This window comes from Canis lupus, chromosome 14 (assembly GCF_048164855.1).
Source record: "Canis lupus baileyi chromosome 14, mCanLup2.hap1, whole genome shotgun sequence".
Lineage (NCBI taxonomy): Eukaryota > Metazoa > Chordata > Mammalia > Carnivora > Canidae > Canis > Canis lupus.
In genome coordinates this window covers 60,866,648-60,894,354 of record NC_132851.1, presented here as the reverse complement: position 1 = coordinate 60,894,354, position 27,707 = coordinate 60,866,648, and the positions used below count along the sequence as shown (strand labels likewise).

Genomic DNA, 27,707 nt, shown 5'->3' with positions numbered 1-27,707 from the left:
ATCGTACCTATGATATTTTCATGGGAGCTGACTTCAGTTTGTCTGGCTTCACAAAGGATCCCTAGTAAAGCTAGAGGTCTCATTACCTCAGTGAGAGAAAATGTTTCTTACTGCTTCTCCCTTTGCCTCTTCCCAAGCCATCTTGCTCACACACATAACAATGAAAACCTGGCAAGATTTTTCCAGTAACCTGCTTCTGGGCCCTATTGTCTGGATGATCAGTGCAGTATTATGGAACACCCAACATCCACTGCCCACACAGCACACCTGAATAAACAGTGATTGTTGTGATACGTGTTACTGTCTTGCATGTGTGATCTGCCCTCTGTTTGGAGACACAAAGAATAGAGTGAATATAGCATATAAGCATTTAGGAGTTGGCATAGCTAGATAACCAAAGTAAACTAAAGAGTTACAGAAATAGATTAAGTTGGAGGTAACTCATCTTGAAAAAAACCATCAATTTGGCATAAAGCCCAGGGCAGCATAGAATTGTGTGTGCAGCTGGTGTTCAGGGGCCTTTGGGGCTGCATTTCTGCCCCTCTGAGAATTAACTGACAGAAGGTGACTCTATTATGAGCAACATCCATGTAGGTTACAGATTCACAAACTTTTTAGAAACTTATCAGCAAACTAATATTCATCCTTATTTTTCTTACTTTTCTGTTAATATTTCCCAGTAATATTTTCCGACAACTACACGTGCCATATAATTCTGGCAACTGGGAATATGTTTTGACTTAGTGACCTGTTTGAGTCTATTGAGCAAAGTAAAATATTGACTACAGACAAGTTGTTCATTTGGTTGAAGCATATGAAATTGTCGGTATTTGACCATTTTTGGCTTATATAAATGGCAGTTTCAAATATATCAATCTAATAATTTAAAAGAGAACAGGACCAATATGTAAGAGTCAGTTCTTCTCTCTAGACACTAACTTTTCAGTGAGGGATTAGGTCCCGCCACCTGCAGCATCACGTGGGAGTTTGTTAGCAATGCAGATTCTTAGGCTCAATTTAGACCCAGTGTTCAATATTTCCATAAATTAAAAACCTTACTCGAGATTATGTGTATTTCCAGGGTTTTGCCTGCCTTTCAGGTCTCTCTGGCCATTCAGGTGAAGGCCATTTAATGAAAGGAAGGTAAGGAAAGAGGGAGAAAGGCAAAACCTCCTTAGCCTCTCACTTCGGTGGCTAATTCCCAGGAGGCCCTGACCTTTCAGGCTGCCATCCATCTCCTGTTTGCATCACTGGCCATTTCCCAGCCTTATCAAATCCTTTCCTACTCGAACCAAATCCTTTGGATGGCCAGAAAGTTCTTTTGAAAATTTCCAGTAGTTTTTCCCACCCCAAGAAGTGGTACGTAAAGAGGATTTGTGCTCTGAGAGCTGGACCTTGACTTGAAACCCAGTCCTGTCTTTTCTGGCTATGTCTTGTTACGGCTGGGCAATTTACTTACATTTTGGAGACTGTAGTCCTTATCTGTTAAATGTGGACAATACTGCCTTCTCATGAGATATGGTAAATTAAATGAGATACGTGAATGTACTTGGGACACAGGTGCCCAATGTTAGTTTCCTTTTCCTCTTGGGTTCAAGTGAAGATGGAAAGAATGAGAAGCAAGAGAGAAAAGGAGAGAAATCGAAGATGGGTGAAGTACATTCCATTATCCTATAATAACTACACACAACTGTCTTGATCACCATTATATATCTTTTTTAAAATGATTTTATTTATTTATTCATGACGCAGAGAGAGAGAGAGAGAGAGAGGGGCAGAGACACAAGCAGAGGGAGAGGGAGAGAATCAGGCTCCATGCAGGGAGCCCAATGCGGGACTCGATCCCGTGTCTCCAGGATCACACCCCGGGCCGAAGGCGGCACCAAACCACTGGGCCACCGGGGCTTCCCACACCATTATATTTCTAATACTCAATACAGAGTCATAGAAAAGGTAGTCAGCATTAATATTTGTTGAATGAATGAATCTTAGGGTTCCATGCTTGCTTCATGTATAGAAGGGTGATGAATGATGCATTAATTTTCAGTGGGCCAAAAATGTGGGCTGCTTAAAATGGGTACAGAAAGTGCAGCCAGTGGCAAGACAAGACAATCCCTGTGGCTGTTGGGAGAAAATAAATGGAGTGACCATACCTGACCATAGCCAGGTAAAAACCAAGTGTCACTTTAAGGTTATGTCAGATGGTAGGTCTAGCTCTCTAACTGAACACCAAGCGTTTTCATCTTCTTTACCTCAAATAAATTTTCTTATATGACAGTTCTTGTGGCCAGAATTGATATGGTTTTATGGTTTATTGAATTGGGAGAAATCTACTTTTGCAATATAAAAGTGCTTTTACTCTTGGGAAACTTCCAAGTCCATTCTTGTTTGTATGCTCAGATGGCATGACTTGCTGCCTCTCATGCTAATTCAGAAATGGGTAACACATGACTAATTAGCCTGCAGGAACACCAGGCATAACTTATGGCTTTTACACTCTAAATCTTATGATGATGAATGTTGGTGTCTTTTATTCTTAGATAACCATGAACTCAGGGCAAGATGATGGAGATGTTGACTTGGGGTAGGGCCATTCTCTCTAGTCTCAGTCTTTCTAGCAACCACCAAACATAGAAATAATGATGCTTTACACACATCTGGTGAAAAGTATGATGGTTTTCTCCCCTCTCTTCATAGATCAAAGAAAGACCTACAATTACTATGGCACATTATCATTTACAAGTAACAAACTGTATGATGACTTTGGAAAAGAGGCTTCTAAAAATTTCACAGAAATGAGTCAGAAAATTGAATCAATGGTAAGCATATTTTCCCTCCATTTCTAGGGCATTTGCTCTCACTTTATATGGTATTTTTTGGTACCTAGGTTTCAAAACATCCATTCAACTGATCTTGCATACCTTTGAAAAATGGGAAGCAGCCCTGCCAGAGAAATATAAAACAAAAATGACAATACATGACTTGGGAGAGTATGCCTTGCAAGGTTGAACCAAGTGAACTTTATCCCTTACTTCATGTCCTTCCCACTCACTCTTCCAAAGCTAGTGCTACAATTTTGATCAGCAGAGTCCAGAAATTCTGGGAATGTGAGGATGACCCAAAATATGACTGCTGTATCTCAGAGAAGACACCTTTGAGCACAAGATTGAAACTATTCAGACACATACTTGACTAGTATTTTCATATTCAAATTTTCTGACCTGGGGATCCCTGGGTGGCTCAGCGGTTTAACACCTGCCTTCAGCCCAGGGCATGATCCTGGAGTCCCAGGATCGAGTCCCACATTGGGTCCCTGCATGGAGCCTGCTTCTCCCTCTGTCTGTGTCTCTGGCTCTCTCTTTCTCTCTCTCTTTGTCTCTCATGAATAAATAAATAAAATCTTTAAAAAAAACAACAACAAAATTTTCCGACCTTGAATTACTTTTGGGTACATAAGTCTATAGGAGACACATGGATACTCATCTCTATATTTAAGGCTTCAACGTTCATCCTCAGAGATGAATTAAATGTTTTAAAAAGTAGAAAAATGATCAGTATAGGCCAAGAGAGCAAGAGCCTGGGTCATGATTTCTAATCACCATCAGATTACTTAGAGAATCACTTGGACTTTTCCTGACAGTCTGTGAGGTAATTAGTGGTATGATGTGATGGGAAACAGCCTAACCTAGAAGTTGGGATACTTAGTTTTGGAGCCATCTACTACAGACTCTCACTTACTGTGTAAGTTCATCCTGTGCCTCACCTTGCCTGTATCAAAAGACTTCTTCCATCCTGTGAGCTTTACACTGTTTCTGGTTTTAACCAAAGGGAAAGCACCTGGAAGCAAGAGGCAAAAAGAATATTTGAGAAGCTGTTATGTGTTCTAAGGACATTTTTTTAAGCACAATCTTTGACCTGTTCTGGAGAAGAATTCACTCCAAAAATAAATTATAACAGGTTTCAGAATTAAAAAAAAAAAAAAAAAAAGTTTGTGAAAATTAAGGCATTCAACTAATTTCAAAATTGTCTTCCATTTTCCATATCCTGAGTAAGAAAATAATGGAAGTTACCCACCTAAAAACTACTTGATAGACTAGAAGCCTGAGGATTTCAATACCTTGATAAGAAGGAGCTCAAATTCTGGTTGAATACAAATTCAGTATGTATAAGCACTGAATCAGGGAAATATCTGAATAAACTCTTTTCTAGAGCTATATATATAAAATAAAGGAAAGAAAATGGAACTAATATGGTCAAGAAAAGATGCAACTATTTTCCTTGTCTTTTATACCATTCACTAAAATAAATTTTATAACATCCAGAATGATTTACGTATAAAGGAATAGGACTCTAACACTCTTCAAAATTAACAATAATTTTGAAATTATTTGATTAAATATAAGCCCTCAAATAAAAATATCCAAGTGAATGTGGTCATTAGGGGACTCACTTGTACTATGCTGATTTGTCCCATAATTGAAGTAACTCCCCTTGGGCACAAAGAAAGAGGAGTCAACAAAAAATGTGAGTAAAAAGGCTCATTGTTTCTGTAGTCAATCACCAGCTTGCTGTAACTGTGTTTGGTCGATAGTCACACACGGAAGTCAAGAAATCAAGTAAACTTGACATGTTTAACTAAAAATTTAAGTTGGCTAGAATTCTTAATTGTAGTAGTAAGAATTATCTCCACAAGATACATTTTTCTGCCTTATTAAAGTAAACCTTACAGGGATGCCTGGGGTGGCTCAGCATTTGAGCATCTGCCTTTGGCTCCAGGTGTGATTCCAGAGTCCAGGGATCGAGTCCTGCATCAGACTCCCTGCATGGAGCCTGCCTCTCCCTCTGCCTGTGTCTCTGCCTTTCTCTCTGTCTCTCATGAATGAATAAAATATTTTTTTTTAAAAATGAAATAAACCTTACAGAACATATTATGCTAAGTATCCTAGTTCACACAGACCTTTCTAAGACCATTCTGAGTCCTGAATTAGGTGCAGGTTATGCCAGGATGTTCAGCAACTTTTCCACTGGTTTTAAGAACCATGTGATACTTGTCACACACTCATATCTATGACCCAACCATCACTTGGCAGAATTATTTCATTTCTTTTGTTTATCTATAGTAGAAGTAAGTCTGTATCTCAGGGCATGAGATATAGACTTCCTCTTAAAATAAACGTGTTTATTCTTTTTAGTATCTTTCTGAGTGTACCACAGCAAATAGCACTCTTGGCCCCACTACTATCGTTCCCAGAAACTGTAACTCCTAAGACAGGATTCATTTGAAATCACTGAGTAGAATACCAGAAAAGATTCTTCGAGATTTTTCTAGTTGAATGCATTGTAAAATGTTGGTTAATGCTTTCTGATTTGTTTTTGTTTGTTTTGTTTTATTTTTAAATTTTCCATAGAGCTTAAAATGACTTGCAGGAAATTATTCTTGTTGACATATTTTGAATATTTTTGGAACAGGTGAAAAATGCATTTCATAACTCTCCATTGAGGGAAGAATTTGTCAAGTCTCACATTATCAAGTTCAGGTATGTAGATCTAAAATTACAATTTCTGAATATAAGTTAAAAATAAAACTGTTAACTTGGTCAGTAATAAATACTATTTGAAATGTTAATGATATGATATAATTCAATTAAACCAACATTCATTTGACAACTGTTCTAAGACATGGGCTATAATTTGCTTTACTAATTCTCTAAATACATAAGAAAGCATTTGCAAGGTGATGGATTTCCAGAGACAGAGGTATATTATTGAATTGTATTTTTGGAAACTAATTAGCATAAGTAGGAACCTAAACCGTATTCCTAGTTTAATAGCCAATTGTCCCCTATATAAAATGATTTAGTAGATGATATTTGTCTTAAACTCTTGGTTGTTCTCTTTATCAGTTTTATTTTTTCTTTTCTACCCCTTTCTGCTCCAAATATTTACCTAAGAAAATTCCAGATCTAATAATCAACGTCAATAAATAGAAGCTCAGAGCATAATATTTTAAGCAAAATACTATATGAGGGTCTTAATTAATATATTGTCTTAATACAAATTATTTGTATTTTTCAAAAATAGAATTAGAACTGTTTCCAGTATTATTTCAATGTCAAAAACTCCAAGAGTTCCTTCTCAATCTATCACTTAGCTGACATCTGTGGTGTTACTTTGACCACTGTCTTCTGAAAAGTCTATATTCTCTGGCATTTGAAATACTATTCTCTCTTGGATCTGTATGTACTTCTCCAATCCTTAAATTTCCACTCTCTCAAGGAGACTTCATGCACCCATGTGACCTCATATGTTATTGAAATCCAAATTTCTATTTCCATCTAAACTGCTTTTTTTTGATTTCCAGAACTATATACTATGCACATCTCCACATGGAGATTCCACAGAGAGTTCTCTAACTCAGGTAAAACCCAACAACACCAATGGGAAACTTGGACATCATCCTATGCTCCTCCATGTTCCCGGGCTTCTCACATTTTATGAATAACTAAGTTCTACCAGTTTTACCTTCCAAATCACTTTCCAATTTGTTTACTTTTTCATCCCAGTAATCTTTCTACTCATTAGTATTTCTTCTGCAATCAATAGAAAGAAATGCAAGTTTGTAGGAAAGATGAAATCAATCTTAGAGATGCTGAATTGAGATAGTAGGAGACACATGAGCCTAAAATACAGGTCTTACTCAGGGAAGGAAAAAGGAACTGAGTTCAAGATGAGCCTTTGCTCATTATCAACTCAAAATACTGAAAAGTGTGGATGTAAATGGAATTTCTCAGAAAAAGGGTAATGCAAAGAAAAAAATGATGATGAAGAAAATCTGAAGGGGCAGCCGGGGTGGCTCAGTGGTTTAGCACTGCCTTCGGCCCAGGGCATGATCCTGGAGACCCGGAATCCAGTCCCATGTTGGGCTCCCTGCATGGAGCCTGCTTCTCCCTCTGCCTGTGTCTCTGCCTCTCTCTCTGTCTCTGTCTCTCATGAATAAATAAAAAAAAATCTTAAAAAAATCTGAAGAAAACAATACCTAAGTATTTGGTATCTGGAGTTGGGGGAAAAATAGGAGCCTACGAAATAGGGAAGGAGAAGGGAAAAAGAGAAATCATGAGAAAGGTACCACTGACATGAAAGACAAAAAGCTTCAAGCATGGAATGGTCAGCATTGACAAAATACTCCTGAGAGACCAAGTAATATGATTGGAAAGAATTCATTGGATATGTCAATAAGGAAGCCATTTAGTGTAGAAAAAAGACTCAGTGGAATGGAAGAGGAGGTAGCAGTTTGCAAGGAACTAAATATGAGGCAGAGTATAATTTACCCTTTCAAGAAGGTTTGCTGTGATAAGAAGATGAGACATAAATTGAATAGCTGGGGTAGAGAGAAGGTTTTGTTTGTTTTTGTTTCTATTAGTCAGTATAGGAATAGTTTAAGAGAAAGAAGAAAGAAGAAAGAATTGTTGTACAGAGTTGCTTAGTCAGTGAAAGGAGGTGAGATACATAACAATAATCTCATTAAAGCCCTATTTGGGGGATCCCTGCCTGGGTGGCTCAGTGGTTTGGCGCCTGCCTTTGGCCCAGGGCGCAATCCTGGAGACCCGGAATCGAGTCCCGTGTCAGGCTCCCAGCATGGAGCCTGCTTCTCCCTCCTCCTGTATCTCTGCCTCTCTTTCTCTCTCTGTCTATCATAAATAAATAAATAAATCTTTTATTTATTTATTTATTTATTTATTTATTTATTTATTTATTTTTAATTTATTTTTTATTGGTGTTCAATTTACTAACATACAGAATAACCCCCCGTGCCCGCCACGCATTCACTCCCACCCCCCGCCCTCCTCCCCTTCCACCACCCCTAGTTCGTTTCCCAGAGTTAGGAGTCTTTACGTTCTGTCTCCCTTTCTGATATTTCCCACACATTTCTTCTCCCTTCCCTTATATTCCCTTTCACTATTATTTATATTCCCCAAATGAATGAGAACATATAATGTTTGTCCTTCTCCAACTGACTTACTTCACTCAGCATAAATAAATAAATCTTTTTAAAAAAAAGTCCTATTTGTTTTTTTCAGATTACAAAAACAGTACAAACTTATATATAAAATTCAAATAACATGCTATTAAATAAAATAGAAAGCAAAACTCCCTCTCCAATAATTCCACTTTCAGAAATAACACATATTCTTAACAATTCATTGTGTTGATTTAGCCAATGACTTTTGATGGACACTTGGATTGTTACATATTTTTTTCTGATATTTAAAAACAAGGTTATGATAAACATATATAAATCTCTTTGCACACACAAGGGTATATTTGAAGAAAGCACTGTTTCAGAGAGAATGGATCATCAAATGGTAACAAATTTATAACTGGTAAACAAAGCTGACCTCTAAAAATAAGGTTTTAATTTATATTAATAATATATTAATACTAATAATATATTAATTTACGTTAAATGAGAAGTCAACACATTGTATGGTGAGGACTATATCTCTGAGAACTAATTGTATGTGAAGAGGCTAGAATAGAAAATGAGAAAGAGAGGTCAAAGATGATTCCAAGTAATTCATTCAAACAATGCTAAGGCTAATTAATGCTCTACCTTGAAATTATAATCACATGAAGTCAAGATGATTTGGTTAAGCTTCCTAATATCCTTACGATTAGAAGTTGTTTAGGAGAGCATGATGTTGCTTAGGAGATATCATTGGATTTAAGCCACTGGGAATTAAGCCTGAAAGCCAAAGCCAGAATTGATTTCATATTGACCATATGTTATATTGGATAGTATTGAATGGTTGACAAGAGAGTGTCTTTTTATATTAATAGCTAGATATTTTGGTGTTAAGGGAGACTGTAAACATACTAGCTTACTATCAGGGAGGCTGAGTTGGAAATTTTATATGTGATAAATGATAGGAATATAGAAGAAAATAAATTGTATCTTTTCAATTACATTATGGATTTGTTTTGCGTATGTGTTTTACATGGATGATAAAGAAAAAATAGATTGTTATATTACCATAAATCTAATTATGAACTATATCTTTTAAAACCATATTTTTCTTTTTTTCTTTTTGGTCCACAGTCAAGAGGAACATGGAGTGTTGGCTCATATGCTGCTGATTTTTAGATTTCGCTCTACTGAGGATCCTGAAGCCATCAATAAAATTATTCAACATGTTCTACCTGAAAAGCTGCAAGATGCTGTAGGACCCCCTAAATTAGATCCTGAATCAGTTGAAATTAAAAGTAAGTTTATTTCTCTTATTTAGTTTAATTCTCTTACATATAGAACAGCTCCATGTTACTTTTGGTCTTAGGCACTGATTTTTTTTTTTTTTTTTTTTTTTTTTAGGGGAAGATGGGAGGGACAAAGGGAGAGAGGGCTTGATGTAGAGCTTGATCTCATGACCTGAGATCATGACCTGAGCCAAAATCAAGTCAGATGCTCAAGTGACAAACCACTGAGGTGCCCCTTAGGCACTAATTTTTAAAAATTGTTTTGGATGTCCTTTAATTATGGAGTCTTGCCACAACAGAACATTTCTTTTGGGCTTAAATTGGTACTAATGAAGTATTTTAATACTACCCTAAACTTATGCTTCCTATGAAAGTCTGTCATTACCTCTGGGCCTGGGTTCTTTCCTGTATTGGGTCTTATACTTCAGCTATAGCATCCAATTATGTGAAGAAAATGGCTTTGTATATTCTTCTCCTTCTTCCTGTCACTTCCATTTTATGTTCTGAGGGTATGATGTGTGGAAAGGGTCATGACATCCACATGTTTGCCTTCAAGTTTCATTGATATACCTTGTTACAGCTTCTTCCCTTAAACCATTTACCAATGAAAAGTTTATAATGTATTTTCAGTTATTTTTGGTATATTTTACAACTAATTTAAAAAGTCTGAGTTTTTTGTTGAGGGTAGGGGAACAAAATAAGCAGGGATAGGTCCTTGTTACTAGAAAATAAGAAACAGGAGATCCTCAATGGAAGTAAAGTTTGGTTAAGAGTCAAGTTGTGTGCTATACAACAATGCTAGTCAATAGAAATATTATGTGGACCAAACATATGATATTACATTTTCTAGTAGCCACAATAAAAAAGTGAAAGTAATGTGAAATTCAGTTAAATAATTTGATGTTTAACCCAATATATCAAAGTATTATTTCAACAAGTAGTCAATAGAAAAATTATTTCTAAGACATTTCATATTCTTTCTTTTCTGTACTAAGACTTTCAAATTTAGTGTATATTTTATATTTATAGCACATTCAGTTTAGACTAGCTATACTTCAAGAGCTCACTAGACAAATGTGGCTAGTGGACACAGTATTGGATATGGTATAAGTAGAAAGTAGGAACATAAGTTGCTAACATCAACGCTGTTAGACCTAACTAGAGAACTGACCCGATGATCACCTATCCTGCTTGCTTAGGAAGGAAGGCTTGAGTAATTAGGACCAACTACATAACTTATGCAGCCTGGTACAAAATTTTGGACTCTTTTCAAAAAACAACAAAAAAATACTGTTAAGAGTATTAAAATATGACTTTTTTCTACAGTCTCTCTTGACTTGCCAAGGTGTTTTTATTTGCTAATTAACACCATTCTAAGTGAAAAAATGAAAATTTTAAATTACTAGCAAGAATTGTATTATTCATCTTCATATTGTAAAATATCAATTACATATGTGAATGTAATTTCATCTAAGTATGCAGAATTATGAAAATTATACAGCTGTATTTCATAGCTGACACATTCACGAATTTAGTTGCTAACAGATCAATGGAAACAGTATACACAGCTGGCTTGACAATTCTTGTTTCCCCTGTTGATATGTGCACATTTTACCAATACTATCTACCTTCAGCTTAAGTGAGGAAGAATTAAAAAATCCTTCTATGTCGTTATTTTCAGCAGAATCTATTGGCTGATAAAAAGACATAATGGGAGCAAGAAAGGATATAATAGGCTCACTTGGTGTGTGTCTAGTAGAATGCTTACCTTCTTTCTGTGTTCTAAGCAAGTTGTGCTTCAAATAGGACTGACAGTGCTCCCTGGTTCTTTAGTGGTAGACATCACACATTTATCTTACTTTGAGTTTGCTGAACACTGTGGATTCACCAGGATTCTTGAGTTCATAGGGTATCATGAATGATACATGCATATGGAGAGCTAAGAATTCATGGACACATATTGTGTGTATCTCTTCTGCTCACACCATGCCCCATTATTCTATTATTCTATTTTTAAAGCACAAGTTATGAAATAAAAAATATCAAGAACTTTAAGAGTGCGCATTTAATGAAGTGCAAAGTCATGCTGAGTTCAGGACCCAATGTAGATACACATCCATTAAGCTGACCCTGTTAGTAGTATCAACATGCAAAGCCAGAACTTTCTCTAGGAAGAGGGTGAGATAGAGGAGAACAGGTTATTTGAAACAGGGAGATTAGTGGTGATGGTATTTAATATTTAATGAGAATAAATGGTCACTTTCTTATTTGAGCCATTTTCCCCAAAAACAGCCAGAAGAGAAAGTCAGAAAGAAGTACTTCTAGAATATAGATTTCTAGCATATCAACACTTTTAAATACTGAAAGAAAAATTAACATTTACATTTTTGTATTTAGAATTCCTATTCTGCCATATGCAAAGAAAATAGTTTTGGTCTTTGGAACTCTACTGAATCAGGACATTAAATGCATAGAGTTTTATGTATCTGTTGGTTGGCTTAGTGTTTGCATAGGGTTAGGGCCTGATCATTGAGAAGTCAATAAGCTAAAGAGCCATGGGCTAGAGTTGAAAAGAGGGCAAATTGTCTTCCTAAATTTGCAGAAAGAAAAATTAGAGAAGGATAACATTATTTTTAAATGGGGGACAGATTTATAGACCTGCTACTCATGTGTGTTATACAAATGGGGCTATGCCTATGAATTCAGTAAAGGAAAAAATCTGAAATAATGGTCAGTAAACATATCATTACATTTAGGGAATCAATACATGATTTAAAGTAGTATTCCCCAAAAGGAGGAAATACCACATCTCATTTTCTGGTATGAAACTCAGATTTCTGTGTTTCATCACAAAACTACTGAATCAGAATTACTGGGAAGAAGAACGGGAATTGCCAGTATAAAGATGCTCCCCATGTGACTGTTATCCTCACTAAAGTTTAAGAAACACTGCTTAGATTGTCCTTTTCCCAAGGAATGACCACACTCTGTCTATAATAAACTGTGTTGCTATTTTTGTTTTGTTTTGTTTTTTTGTTTTTACAACCTAGAGGTTCTGTCTTATAACAGAATTAACCACCTTTCCTAGTTGAAGTACTCAGAGGCATTATGAAATTCTGATGTGCTGGCCCTGTTCTATTCACCATTTCTGTGTATTTCAGAAATCAACAAGACAGAAACAGACAACTTTATAAACAATTGTAAGTGTTATATATTTTTAAAAATTGCATTACCTGAATGTAAAAAGTTAACACTGGATCATTTAGGTTTACTTTGTAAATAGTTTGTGTGATGTTATAGGGTCAGAATAAAGTTTGGTCTGTGCTCAGCTCGGGATGCTTTAACTTCTCTCTGAGGCACATTTTCTTACCAAAGAATAAAAAAATTGGGAAAACTTTGGAGTGGATATATAGTTGCCTGTGACAGATGTGTAAAAAAGTGACTTGAACCATTGTTAAAGGGAGAAGAGACTCAATGTTCTTACTGCAAATATCTACAATATATTCTCACAAACATTTTCTAAAGATTATGTAAAAGTAATCTGTATGTTGGAAATTTTCAGCTACAGGCAGAAACTTATTGTTATTCTACACTAAATAAAATCTTCATGATGCTATTAATTCCATACTATAGAAATCATAGGTAACTATGGAGTTGGGATATATATTGGTAAAATTACTGAAGGCCCAGATAATATTTTCACTTATGTTTTAAAAATACTGACTCTAGGCCTGGTATTTCCCTTTCCCTAAAGCAGGGTACCCACCCCCCATGATCTAGAGGATACATTTAATAGGTATAAAATTAGTAGATAATATATTTATCTTAAAAGGTGCAAAGAAGTACACTACTCACCAGCTTAGAATATTGGTTAATTCACAAACTTGATTAAACATGGGACCAAAGAATAATCCTGTTACCTAAATAGTGTGTATTCTTGCCACCAATATTTATTCTGAAACTCTTGTGTGCTAGTTGTGTATTAGGCAAAAGGGATATAAAATGGATGAGATATAATTCTTGCCTAAAGCAGCTCATGCTCTAATGAGACTAGATGTATGAACCTAATGTATGGATACATAATTCTAAAGCAGTAGTTCTCAAACTAGGGCAATTTTGACCCCTACAGGATCCCACTATGACATTTTGGTTATCATGACGGCAGGGGGAATGCTACTGGCATCTAATATGTATAGGCCATGGATTCTTCTAAATATCCTGTGATGCACAGCATAGCTTACCACAACAAAGAATTATCCATCTCAAGATGTCAAGGGTGCCAAGGTTAAGAAGCCCTTTTATAAGCTATATATACATATATATATATGTTATATGTACACATATTATATGTATACATATATATTATGTGTATGTACTATACACTTATATACAGTATATATGTAATATGTATATAATTAGTACTGGTAACTATTAGCATATATACATGTTTATACAGACAGACATATATACATATGCATATATGTACACACACATATATAGAGATGATGATGAAGATGATGGAAGTATCATAAAAGCCATAACTAATCCAGTTTGGGGGCAGAGGAATTGTTAGAGAAGGCATCCCAGAGGAGGTAATGATTGACTTAAATCTTTAAGATGAATAGTTATTAAATTAATGAATGGCTATAGTTTAAGGAAAAGTGAGAACAAGAGAAAATGCTTGATACTATTGGAGCACAAAGTACAAAAATTTGAGATAGTAATACAGTTTGATACGTAAAAGCAACTGCTAAGTAAGGCATCACATCATCTCTCTTTGACAGGCTGTGGGACACGAAGGAGTAAAACTGCAAGACAGAGTCTCAGGATCGTTGGTGGGACTCAGGTAGAAGAGGGTGAATGGCCGTGGCAAGCTAGCCTGCAGTGGGATGGAATCCACCGCTGTGGAGCAACTTTAATTAATAGCACATGGCTTGTGAGTGCCGCTCACTGCTTTAGAACGTAAGTCCTGAATGACTGGCTTGTGAATGACTGGGGTAAGCAAGGTGCATCGGGACTTGGCAGGAAGGAAATACCTCATGAAGTTTGAAAGAGATGAGTTTAAAGGTTTTAATTTTTATTTATTTATTTGAGACAGAAAGAGAGATAGCATGCACACGAGAGAAAGCATGAACAGAGGGGGAGGGAGAAGCACGCTCCCGGCTCAGCCGGAGCCCAAGGTAGGGCTCAATCCCAGGACCCTGGATCCTGACCTGAGCTGAAGGCAGAGGCTTAGCCGACTGAGCCACCCAGGCACCCTGAAAGAGATGAGTTTAATATAAAGATAACATATACATCCCAAGAGTGGGACACTCATAAATCTTAGTGAGAGGTTTAATAGTCTGAAAATGGAAATGGCATCAAAGTACATGTAGATACATTATCCACAATAATTTGTCAAAGGAAGCAGGAAATTTTTTAAAGATTTTATTTATTTATTCATGAGACACACAGAGAAAGAGAGAGAGAGAGAGAGAGAGAGAGGCACAGACACAGGCAGAGGGAGAAGCAGGCTCCATGCAAGGGAGCCCAACATGGGACTCTATCCCTGGTCCCCAGGATCCCACCCTGGGCAGAAGGTGGCGCTAGACTGCTGAGCAACGTGGGCTGCCCCGGAAGTAGGAGTTTTAAATAAATTTTAAAGCCATCTTTTGACTTTGAGCTTGATGTCAAAGAGCCATATCTCTCTGCTGTATATCTATCAGAGATGGGACTAGGGGGATGGTAGGTCAGTGGGGAAATCCCACATGGCAAGAAAGAGTTAAATATGAAGAAATTTGGTAGTATTAAATTATACCACTAAGTTGACTATTCCATTCCTTGGAATACAACCTTCAACCCAATGCAAATGCAAAATGCCTATGTAAATAGGATAGTAATGCTTTGTTATATTTATGTGTAGCCTTTGCAGTTTTCAGAGAAATGTGTATGTTCGTGGGTAGGGGACATGGTGCATAGAATACATTTAGTTCTTTGATTCCATATAGAATATGCTTTCCATATGTCTCTTTGAATCACTGATTCCTAGAAATGTCAAAAAGTCCTAGGATCTGGAGTGAGCGACTCAAACGCAGAGTAGCATGTATCTCCTAAAAACCATGCCACTGTGGCATTTCTCTCTGATGTTACTCCTGAGCCTGATTCGCAGATTAGAAAGAGTTTGCTTTTATATATAGAAACTATAATTTTAAAAAGAAAACTTATATTGACACCAGCAGCCTAAATTGTTTAATACAAGTCATTACATTGGTAGAATGGTAAAGTGGAATTTATTCTTTGTACTTCTTTGTCAGGTATAATGACCCAGCCAGATGGACTGTTTCCTTTGGAGTAACAATAAAGCCTCCAAAGATGAAACAAGGCCTTCGAAGGATATTTGTCCATGAAAAATATAAGTATCCATCACATGACTATGATATTTCAGTTGCAGAGCTTTCTAGCCCTGTTCCCTACACAAATGCAGTACATAGGATTTGCCTCCCTGATGCATCCCATGAATTTCCCCCAGGCAGTGAGATGTTTGTGACAGGATTTGGAGCACTACAAAATGATGGTGAGTATCTGAAGAGCAATCAAACCACAGTGACCCAATTTGGTATCCTAAGGCATTTTCCAGCTAAGGATGGAAATGTCATTATGCCAAAATATGTTGGTGGGTTGGTTATATGGACCTGGGCAAGTCAGGCCCTATTTGTGGACTACGTCATTTAAAAGACACATACATTCCTTCATTGCTTTAGGTTACTATCAGTATTACTATAGGAATGGTGCTTTGTAAGGTGTCTGAAAGAGTAAACGTATCTGAACTCTTTACTAGGGAATAAACCGCATAAGAGATTGGGGATCATTAATATGCCTAAATTGTGATGATTAGAGAATCAAAATTCCACCATTATCCCTACTGAAATTACATTCTAAGTATTACTATAGGATGGAAGTCACTTAAACAACTTAAGGTACTCTCATAGGTGCCTAATTTTTCATTTAAAGTAGTTAGGAAATAAGTCTTTCCCCAAATATGACTGTAACTGAAAAAAAATACATATCCTATATTGCCGTCTCATCCAATAATTATGAAAGATTTTCTTTTTTTTTAATTATAAATTTATTTTTTTTTGGTGTTCAATTTGCCAACATATAGAATAACACCCAGTGCTCATCCCGTCAAGTGCCCACCTCAGTGCCCGTCACCCAGTCACCCCCCCCCCCACCCACCTCCCCTTCCACCACCCCTAATTCGTTTCCCAGAGTTAGGAGTCTTTCATGTTCTGTCTCCCTATGAAAGATTTTCTTGAGGTTTATAGAATATATGTATATCTACAAATATAAAGGCTATTTTTTCCCTTTAGGTAGCAGTCAAAATCACCTTCGGCAAGCACAGGTGGATCTCATAGATACTCAAACCTGTAATGAACCCCAATCTTACAATGGTGCCATCACTCCTAGAATGTTATGTGCGGGCTTCTTGAAAGGAAAAAGAGATGCGTGCCAGGTACATAGTTTGACTTATTAGTATGCTGCATAATTTTTTGTTCACCTTTTATTTTGAAATCATTATAGATTTATAGAAAGTTTACAGAGGGGTCTCATATATATTCTTCACCTCCATTTCCCCAAATGTTATGTCTCACATACATATAGTATAGTATGAAAGCTGGGAAACTGACATTGGTGCAATGTGTGCTTCTCGTTTAATGGCATTTTGTTACATGTGCAGATTTGTGTAACCATCACTGCAGTTGAGAACTATTCCATTGCCATGAAAACCTCCTTTAGAGGACTAAGCTTCTGATACCACTCTGGCTGGGAGAGCCTTGTTACTGTCACCCTTGCAGCCTCCACTGACATCATGGGGTAGTGGCCTCATTACTGTTGGTAGTGAGGAAAGCCCTGACTTTCCACTAGGTTTCCTCTGAAATCACCCTAGTGAAAGAGTTAGGCCTCATTTCCATTGAGTTATAGTCTATGCTCCCCAGCTGGGTACCACAGGAAAGAGAGGAGAGTTTCATCATTACCTGACAGAAATGAAAGTCGGTTTCCATCTCAGCCTCCTCTAACACCCAGAAGTGGTGGGGGATTGGGCCTCCTGACAGCCTGGTAGGGGTAGAGATCTAGGCTCACCATTTTGCCTTTGTCGATGGGGGTTGGGAAGGGTGCCACAGTTCTTTCTGTGTTTGGTTGGAGTAGAGAGGATATTGTCTAAAAGTTTTGTGTCCTCCATTGGTTGCCCCCTTTTTGTTTCTTTGACTGGAGAGAGAAAGGTTTTCTTGGGCTTCTTTTTCATTTGCATCTGTTGGCAGGTTGATAGATTGATGTTTTTCTAAGCTCTGTGTTCAGGATAAGTGGAGCAAAAAAGTAAATTCAGGGAGCTCACTGTTGAGTCATTTCTAAGTTTTCTAGCTCGCATCTGGCTTCTTCTAAATACCTTTCAGAGTTTTTATATTTATTGCTAAGTCCAATGTTTTAAAAATTAATTATTATCTTTTAAATTTAGCTTAAACAAAAAGTAATTCTATTCTATCTTGGTCCAGAACATAGACATCATTTTGAGCCCTGCTTTCACTTTTTAGTATATAGGCTAGCACCATCAATGTGACTTTGCCCACTGTCTTCATCCACATTGCTGATAGAATCAAGGCCAGTACTTGGGTACACCCTTTAATTCTCCTATAATTAATTTTGTGATTTGATAGATCTTATGTTTAATGTGCACTCTTTTTTTTTTTAAGATTTTATGTATTTATTCATAGACAGAGAGAGAGAGAGAGAGAGAGAGAGAGATAGAGGCAGAGACACAGGCAGAGGAAGAAGCAGGCTCCATGCAGGGAGCCTGATGTGGGACTTGATCCCGGGTCCTCAGGATCACACCCCAGGCTGCAGGCGGCGCCTAACCGCTGCGCCACTGGGGCTGCCCTTAATGTGCACTCTTAAGCCTCAAATTAGTTTTTGAAATTACATGCTATTCTGTATGTTTTCCAATCTAGGTTCATACAGTGGTATATCATTCATCTCTAAGAATTTTTTTTTTTGGCAACTTTTCATGTTTTTTTCTTCCTCGCATACACACTGCACCTGTTTTTTGCTTTCACTGGCTTTATTTCCCTTAATCCGTGACTGATTTCATCATTGTCCTTTCCCAACTTTTACCTCTGGGTCAGTCAATTCAGCATTGTTCAATATGCTACATTAAACTCTTTCACCCACTTGACCTTTCTCCAGACGAACACTCAAGATTAGACTTAATTCATTGCATTTCTTTGTCTGCTCTGATGCCCAGATTATTCTTCCCTGAAGGAAGACATGGAACGATATAGACTGGTTCCATTACAAAATTCTACAGAAAATTCAAGTTGATTCTGTGAATAAAAATACTAAAATAAAACCAATTTAATAAAAGATTCACTTGAAAATACACCTATAATCTTCATTATTTGCAGATACTTTTTTTTAAATTTTATTTATTTATTCATGAGAGACACACAGAGAATGACAGAGACATAGGCAGAGGGAGAAGTAGGATCCTCGGAGGGAGCCTGATGCGGGACTCATTCCCTGGCCTGGGATCACACCCTTAGCCAAAGGCAGATTCAACTACTGAGCCACCCAGGAGTCCCTGTTTGCAGATTCTGTACTTACAAATTCACCTATTTGCTAAAATTTGTTTGTAAATCCCAAATCAGTCATCAAGGCACTTTTGTGATCATTCAGGAACATATGCAGAGTGGCAAAAATTTTTAGTGACCCAGTGTGCATGTTCCCACCTGAGGTCAAAAAAAGAGATTATCTGCCTTCTTGTTTCAGCTTTCATATCATACACTTGTGTCCTCTTTTTTGGTCTTTTTAATGCCATATTTTCCACATTTTTGTGCTTTTTATTGGTGACTTTGCTGTTTAAATAGTCTCCAAGTGTAGCGATGCAGTAAGGTCAAGAAGACTGTGATATGTCATATGGAGAAAATATATGTGTTAGGTAAGCTTCACTCAGGCATGAGTTACAGTGCTGTTGGCTATGAGTTCAACATTAATGAGTTAATAACAGATCCTAAGTAATGTACCTTTATATAGGAACATATATAAAATATGGCTATGTATTGATCAGTTGATAAAATATGACTAGAGGCTTATGGAAATCTCACCCTTTATATCCCCCAGGAATGATGATTCAGTATTCACTAATTCAGGGTTTGAGGCAACTCCATAAAAAATAACTGCTGTGAAAGCAAGAATCAATTGTATTTTATTTGGTTTCTTTTTTTTTTTTTTAATTTGGTTTCTTAACAGTCAGAATCATAGTTTAGCTATTCTAGATCTTCTCTTATCTTGATCTCTTTCATCCTACTTGCCTCTAACACTTGTGATTTTGCATTTGTGATCATCATTTATGATCTTCTTTCAAATATCTCAGCTCCTATTTATGGTAAATTCCAAATGTCATAATAATTTCATCTGCAAATATGTTCTCTACTCTATAGTACCACTTCAATGATGGTATTAGATGTGAATGTTCCTTATAAATTTGAGGAATTAAAGAGAAGGAACCAAGTTTAACTCTGTGATTATAAAACCCTGCTTTCCTATCTCTGGAAACCATTTTTTCCCTATCTCTCGGACTAGTTATCCCCCCCCCCGCCCATTTTATGTCTAGTGTCCACCATTTTTGAACTTGACCAGTTCCATATATTTTAAAATCTCAAAAATCATTAGTAACATCATATGCAAAAGTCTTTACTTGGATTTCCTACTTTCTCACCTCAGTGCCATTTGGCTACCTCCTCTTTCTTTTTTTTTTTTTTTTTTTTTTTTTGCTACCTCCTCTTTCTAAAATATGATTCTTCTTTGGGTTCTATGATCCTCAAATATGTTGCTTTCCTCTCCTATTTCTCCCACCACTCATTTCTGGTTCCTTATTTTGGTTTATTTGTTCGTTTGTTTACTTATTTAATTTTTCATGAGAGACCTGCAAGAGAGGCCGAGACACAGGCAGAGAGAGAAGCAGGCTCTCTTAAGGGAGGCCGATGTGGGACTTGATCCTAGGACTCCCAGGTACCTCAGCTGAAGGCAGATGCTCAACCACTGAGCCAGTCAATGCCCCTGGTTCTTTATTTTGGTATCTTCTTCTCTCCCTTTCTTTAAGACTCACGATCCATCAGGACTTACAGATCTTGGATGAAATTTTTCTCCATTCTCCATATACTAAACTATCTTTTCTCTGAATTCAGCTGTCCCTTTAATAACTTCCAGATCTGTATAATCAGAATTAACCTCTTGCCAAATTCAGTCTCACATTTCTACCTACTCCAAAACTATTTTCCTTCATATGTTTAAATTTTTAGCAGAAGACTAAAAATTGTACATGTGCCATCCAAACTTAACAAGGCATCATGAAACACTGTAGGCATACATTGAAGATATTGTGGGTCCCAGACTACCACAATAAAGCAAGTCAACTAAATTTTTTGTTTTCCTAATCCATATAAAAGTCATGTTTACACCAGGCTGTAGTGTATTAAGTATGCAATAGCATTATGTCTAAAATAACCAATGCACACATGTAATTTAAAACTACTTTATTGCTGGGACCCTTGGGTGGCTCAGTGGTTGAGTGTCTGCCTTCAGCTCAGGGCATGATTCCGGGGTCCTGGGATCAAGTCCCACATCAGGCTCCCCACAGGGCATCTGCTTCTCCCTCTGCCTGTGTCTCTGCCCCTCTCTCTGTGTCTCTCATGAGTAAATAAATAAAATCTTTAAAAATAAATAAATAAATAAATAAATTAATTAATTAATTAATTAAAAAAATACTTTATTGCTAAAAGTTGCTAATCATCACCTGAGCATTCAATGAGTTGTAATCTTTTTGCTCTCCGAGGATATTGTCTCAGTGTTGATGGCTGTTGGGTAGTGGTTGCTGAAGTTTGGGGTGGCTGAGGCAATTTCTTAAAATAAGACAATAATGTAGTTTGCCACATAGATGAACTTTTCTTTTCATGAATGATTTCTCTATAGCATGCGATGCTGTTTGATAGCATTCTATCCACAGTAGAACTTCTTTCAAATTGGAGTAAATCGTTTCAGACTCTGCCACTGCTTTACCAACCAAGTTTATTTAATATGCTACAGCCTTCGTTGTAATTTTAACAATCTTCACAACATCTTCACCAGAAGTAGATTCCATCTCAAGAAACCACTTTCTTTGTTCATCCGTAAGAGGAAATTCCTTGTCCATTAGTTTTATCGTGAGATTGCAGCAATTTAGTCCCATCTTCAAGCTCCACTTCTAATTCAAGATCTTTTACTATTTGCACCACATCTGCAGTGACTTCATCCACTGAGATCTCAAATCCCAAAGTCATCCAGAAGGGTTGAAATTTTGACCTCTTCCCATGAATAACAAATGTTCTTAGAGGCATCTAGAATGATGAATTCTTTCCTGAAGATTTTTAATTTACTTTGCTCAGAATCATCACAGGAATCGCTATCCATGGCAGCTATAGCTTTACAAAATGTATTTCTTAAATAATAAGACTTGAAAGTCAAAATTACTAAACCCATATATTAGCAGGCATGAAAACAACTCATTTGCATCTTTCAATTAATTAGATTTAAATTTTGTGATCTCTTGAATCTTCTGTTTCTTTGTCCTAATCTACTTCTGGCTTCGTATGGGCTTGAGTTTCAATTATCAAAATGATCTATTTGTATGGTACCTGAGGGCAAGGCCCATATATTCACACTCTTTTTACATCTCCTATGACTTTGAGGGTATTGGTAAACATTTGTTGGCTAACTGATTTTAAAATTACAGACACATTATTACAAATTCAGTTCCCATTAGTATTAATTGATATTTTTACTTGACCAAAAGAAAATACACAAGGAAGTTAATATAATGCAGGGGAAAAGAATCTGGACTTCTGAGTTAGATTGCTCTGGATTCAGATTCATTTCTGCCATTGAATAGCATATGCCATCAGGCAAATTACTTAAGTTCTGTAAGTTTTGGTTTCCTCATTGCTAAAATGGAGAAAATGAAACCTCACTCTACATTTTGTTGCCAGAATTACATGGGTTAATGGGATAATATGTAATTAATTAAGATCTCCATAAAGTACTGAATATGTAATGGATGATCAGTAATAGAGACCCCAAGATTTTTTTTTAAAGATTTTCTTTATTTATTCATGAGAGACACACACAGAGAGAGAGACAGAGACACAGGCGGAGGGAGAAGTAGGCTCCATGCAGGGAGCCCGATGTGGGGCTTGATACCGGGTCTCCAGGATCACGACCTGAGCCAAAGGTAGAAGCTGAACCGCTGAGCCCCCTGGGCACACAGAGACCCCAAGATTTTGAGGAAAGATCAGCCTGTGCCTTGTTTTTATGAGCTATATAAAGAAACAGCCTTCCAGAGTTCACAAGGCATAAACAACTGGAATTTGTAGTTTTAAATATGTATTTACTAAATTCTGTTTTATGCCAGGTTCTATGCTAAGCACTTTATACTTACTGTCTTAAATAATCTTCAAAATTATCCCCTGGGGGTAGGTATCATTAGAAGCATTACGAATATGTAAATTAAAGGTCTCAGCCTGCTGGAAGAGCCAGACTTGAGATTTAAATCCAGGTGTCTGACTCTAGTGTCTGCTTTTTATCAGTAATAGACTCTACCCTTCTTCTGGGAGCTATGTCACACTGATAAAGAATATGAGGAATTATCTTCTCAGATGTACTGGATAAGAGTACTGTTCTCCAAAGAGATGGTGCCTTTAATCTCAGTGTATTGACCCCCAAATGTAAGCCAATACTCTAAGTAGTGGACCCTCCTTATGTGAATTACTGACAGGGGTATCGCTTCTGCATTTGAGCACACTGGAAACTTTAGAAAACCGTCCCTTTCATTAAACTCAAGCTAGAAAAAGAAAAAAAATACTGCAGTAATGAACTGAATATTAATTACTAATCTCTCTCTTCTCTTGTAGGGTGACTCCGGAGGACCACTTGTTAGTCCAGATGCTAGAGATATCTGGTATCTTGCTGGAATAGTGAGCTGGGGAGATGAATGTGGGCAACCTAATAAGCCAGGTGTTTATACTAGAGTGACTGCTTTCCGGGACTGGATCCATTCCAAAACTGGTATCTAAGAGAAAAACTTAGCAGAATGGAACTTATTTTTAAGTGTGGGCCATTCTCAGAGATACAGAATTGCAGAAGTCTTTGCATCAAAAGTTTGGCTAATTGACGTAAATTTCTTATGCATATATACAATTTGAAGTGATTCCTTCTTTGATTTACCCAGATTCTCTCATTTTAGGAAGTCTCCATTTTCAAGATGCAGGACAGAGTAAAAGGAAGGGTAAAAAGGAAAGAACTACATTTTTATGTACAGAAAAATATTAGGAGTTTTTTTTTTTTCTTAATGGAATGAGGAAAACAATCACATTCATGATGACAAGTCAAGCAAACAGACCCCAGAATACCAAATACTTAAGATGGAGAAAGAATGGGAATTAAGAAAATGCACAGAAACCAAGATAAAGTTTTATTTTCATTTCTAACTCACAACTACAGAGATCAATGTGGGGATAATTCCATTTTTCTGTGGCTTATAATAATTATACAAATGCTGTATAATGTACTTGTTCTAAGTTAAAGCAAATAATACATATTTAATATTGCACAGTTAAGAATATCAATATATAATAATAAAAATAGCATCCATTTGCTTGATATTATATGTTCTAGTTCATGAAAAAGAGGAAGATGGGAAAACAATACTACTCAATGTATTGCAAATTCTTTTAAAATTAGAGGCCATGAAAATTCATTTAAGAACAACCAGTATACCTTATGTGTTAAGATTTTTTACTGTTGTTGAATAGAAGAGAATGAAGAGAGAATCAGTCCAAACTATTGAATGACGCAGTATTTTCACCAAGTGGCTTCTGTATTCAAATACACAGCCTGGAAAGGAATAAGGTCCAGGTATTAATGTGTAGTTAAAGTCATGCAAATGGAAGCCAGACCTCCTATTTTTAGATGATGGCACATCTTTGCCTGTTGCTGCATCGGGCCCATGCTTGGACCCAGAGACCTTTTAGACTTCTCTGGGCTTAGATGGGAAGATATAGGAATTTATCCTGGAAGCTGCCTCCCTGTTATGTCTAGTATAATACTGAATTACTAACCGCTTACAGGTAAAACTGAAGAGTAATAGCCAGATGTCAGCCACTTTCATAATTTCAATTTTGGTAAATAACTACTGAGCAGTTAGAGACACAACAGGCAAGTGATCTAGGCCATTATGAATTTAATTAGAACTCAGGCCAGCATATATGAGATTTCACTAAATTTTTCCAATACCCTTGCCTCCTTGTATACAGCTACTCTTCCAAGTTCTGTATCTGACCATAATCACTTTGAAAACTAACAATAGTAGAAAAAATTGGGCTTTTACCGACCCAAGTAGTATTGGCAGATGAACTGGTAAAATTTAGGTGGTTGGCTAAAATAAAATGAAAACTGCAATAAATTGACAGTGTGAAATATTTTGCATAAGTTATTTTTGTTTCATTTAATAAATATTTTGGGAAAAACAAAATTGAGGGAAGTGATGAATTTTAAACAAAGATTTAAGTACATTTCAAACTGAATTACTCTCAGTATTCCATTCCAAATGGATCCCCTGTTTCAGGACATTCTGCAGTTGGGCCTGTAGGTGGCTCCTGTAAGTTGTAGGAAGGTAAAGATCTTCAAGTAATAAAAACTGTAGTAGAAATTCTATATTAGGGTCTTATAAAACCAAACGAACACAATTCCTCTTTTTGAAGGCATTTAAAAATGAATACATGTAAATTGACATCATGATAATATTTCCCAGATTTCTGGAGGTGAGTTTCCAAACTAAAAATTTGTAACCTGTATTATGACTAATTTCTTCTGCAAACAAACTTGAAGAGATTTAAATTAAGGAGAAATTTTAGAAGTTTAATTTAATAGTGACATCATAGTCCTCAGAGAAATATTTTTGATACATTCTTTTACAAAAGATTTGAGAAACAGGTTGGGTCACAGTGAAAAAATGAGAAATAATTCAAACTTTATGTGCTCAGAGAAATAGATAACACACTGTGTCATGTTTTTAAAATGACTTCTTTTGAACATGTCTAACCATCTCATTGGAGAAAGCTAAGAAGTCATGACTGGAATAATATTCATTAATTGTACAAGAGGTAAGCAGTTCCTTCTATATCTTTTATCTCTTCTCACTGTATCTAGTAAAGTGCTCTGTATTCTAATAAGCTTTTAAGAGTTGTTGTTTTATTTTTGTATTATGCAGAAAACATAGCTTTATTATTGTTCACGCATGTATTTTAAGAAACTAAAATCCAGATTTTATATTAACTGTGTGACTTAAGCCAGCTGATTAAGCCCCTAAGCCTCAATATATACTCACTTATAAGACAGGGATAATGATATTTACTTCAAATGATTGATTATAGGAATTAAAATGAGATAATGTTTGAAAGTACTCAGCACAGTTCTTGGAACATAGTAGGTTTTCAAGAAAGGGTAGCTATTATAACTATTGTAATTAAACTATGGTTTATTGTTTTAAACAATTGGTACTTGATCATAATAGTTTGAATAAATATCTTTGAAATGAGATTATTAGACTAACAGAATGGTCTGGCTTCTTATTTAACTCCTCCTTGAAGGAGATTAATAATAATTTAATAATTTAATAATAACTCCTCCTTGAAGGAGTTATTGACTCCCTCAAGTAGATATAGCATCCTCTTTTCTGAAATTCCTTATCATCTGAAAAAACCTTTTTATAAAAATTTTCAGATAATCAGAGATTCACATACAGTTGTAAAATATAATACAGAGCAATCCTTTGTATCCTTTATCCAGTTTCCCACAATGGTAAACATCTTCTTAGCTATAGTATATTATCACAATCAGGAAGCTGACATTGAGATAATCCATCAATCCACCAACCTTATTCAGATGTTTGTGTGCTTTTAATTTTATGTAATTTTATCATGTGTGGATTTGGATAACTACCACCACAGACAAGATACAATATAGTTTGATCTCAAGGACCCCTCCAGTTGCTCCCAGCCATCTGGCTCTCTCCCTATCCCTGTCCCAGTCTCTAACTCCTGGCAACCACTAATCTCTTATGTATCTTTTAATTTTGTCTATTTGAGAATGGTATATAAATGGAATCATACAGTATTAAACCATAAGAGGTTAGCTTTTCCACTCAACATAATTCCATCGACATCAATCCAAGTCGCGTGTGTCAGTAGTTCATTCTTTTATTGCTGAGTTGTATTCTATGTTACAGATGTACCAAAATTTGTTTAACCATTCACTCACTGAAGGGCATTTGAATTGTGTACAATTTTTGACTATCATGAATAAAGCTACTATAACATCTGTGTGTTGGTGTGTAGGTTTTTATGTGAACATTCATTCTTCTGGGATTAATGCCTAGAGTGCATTAATGGTCATATGGTAAGCACATGTTTAGTTTTTTAAGAAACTGCCAAATTCTTTGAGCTGGCTTCTTACCATTTTTTAAATCTATCTGTACCTATGCTCTCCATATTTTTTAGATATGTGAATATTTATTCATATTATATTAATATTAATACATATTTTATCTATGTGAATAGATCTGATTTCAACAACTAGACTAAGTCCTCTGCAGTAGGGACCATGACTGATTCATTTTTATAACCTTCACAGTTCATAGGAAAGTCTATTATTTATGGCACATACTCAATAAAAATTTATTAAATAAAGAGTGATGATAGTAATAAAAGCAAGCAAACTCAATACATGAAAAATATTAAAAAAGGAATTACTTTGGGTAGAAAAATTAGTATTGCCTTCATGAATGTATTATGCCATAATATTTATAATTTTGGACTCTGGGATCCCTGGGTGGCGCAGCGGTTTGGCGCCTGCCTTTGGCCCAGGGCGCGATCCTGGAGACCCGGGATCGAATCCCACGTCAGGCTCCCGGTGCATGGAGCCTGCTTCTCCCTCTGCCTGTGTCTCTGCCTCTCTCTCTCTCTCCGTGTGACTATCATGAATAAATAAATTAAAAAAAATAATTTTGGATTCTACCATAGTATTTCCAAGTATTTCATGTTGCTTGATGTATAATATTGCTCTCCACACTTTCCGGATAGTCCACAATCAAATATAGACTAAAAGACATGGATTATATGATGATCCTATCCTGTGTCTGTTTATTTCCTGATACATAATGTCTTTAATGGTTTTCGAACACATCTGTATCAATTTCTACACTGTACTTGTGGAATGGATTCCAGTATAAGTCTATACTTCATAAATATTTCTCATTCTCAATTTTAATAACCATTACTATTTTTTTATCCTAATAAAGTTTTTAGTGTACAACTTTCAAGGTGGAGTAGAAG

At 36.2% G+C, this 27,707-nt stretch overlaps 1 protein-coding gene across 1 annotated transcript in view; it reads left to right on the top strand.

Annotated features, from left to right (window-relative positions):
• The window catches only part of LOC140604157 (transmembrane protease serine 11E-like), a 42,812-nt gene extending 16,118 nt beyond the window's left edge, over window positions 1-26,694 (top strand). Inside the window, exons 3-10 of the mRNA XM_072775242.1 lie at window positions 2,698-2,819; window positions 5,470-5,537; window positions 9,098-9,261; window positions 12,414-12,452; window positions 14,037-14,214; window positions 15,546-15,805; window positions 16,602-16,744; window positions 23,229-26,694. Of these exons, the coding sequence (XP_072631343.1) occupies window positions 2,698-2,819; window positions 5,470-5,537; window positions 9,098-9,261; window positions 12,414-12,452; window positions 14,037-14,214; window positions 15,546-15,805; window positions 16,602-16,744; window positions 23,229-23,390 (1,136 nt within the window). The 3' untranslated portion in view covers window positions 23,391-26,694. The remainder of the gene's footprint in view (window positions 1-2,697; window positions 2,820-5,469; window positions 5,538-9,097; window positions 9,262-12,413; window positions 12,453-14,036; window positions 14,215-15,545; window positions 15,806-16,601; window positions 16,745-23,228) is intronic.
• Window positions 26,695-27,707: the final 1,013 nt, after the last annotated feature.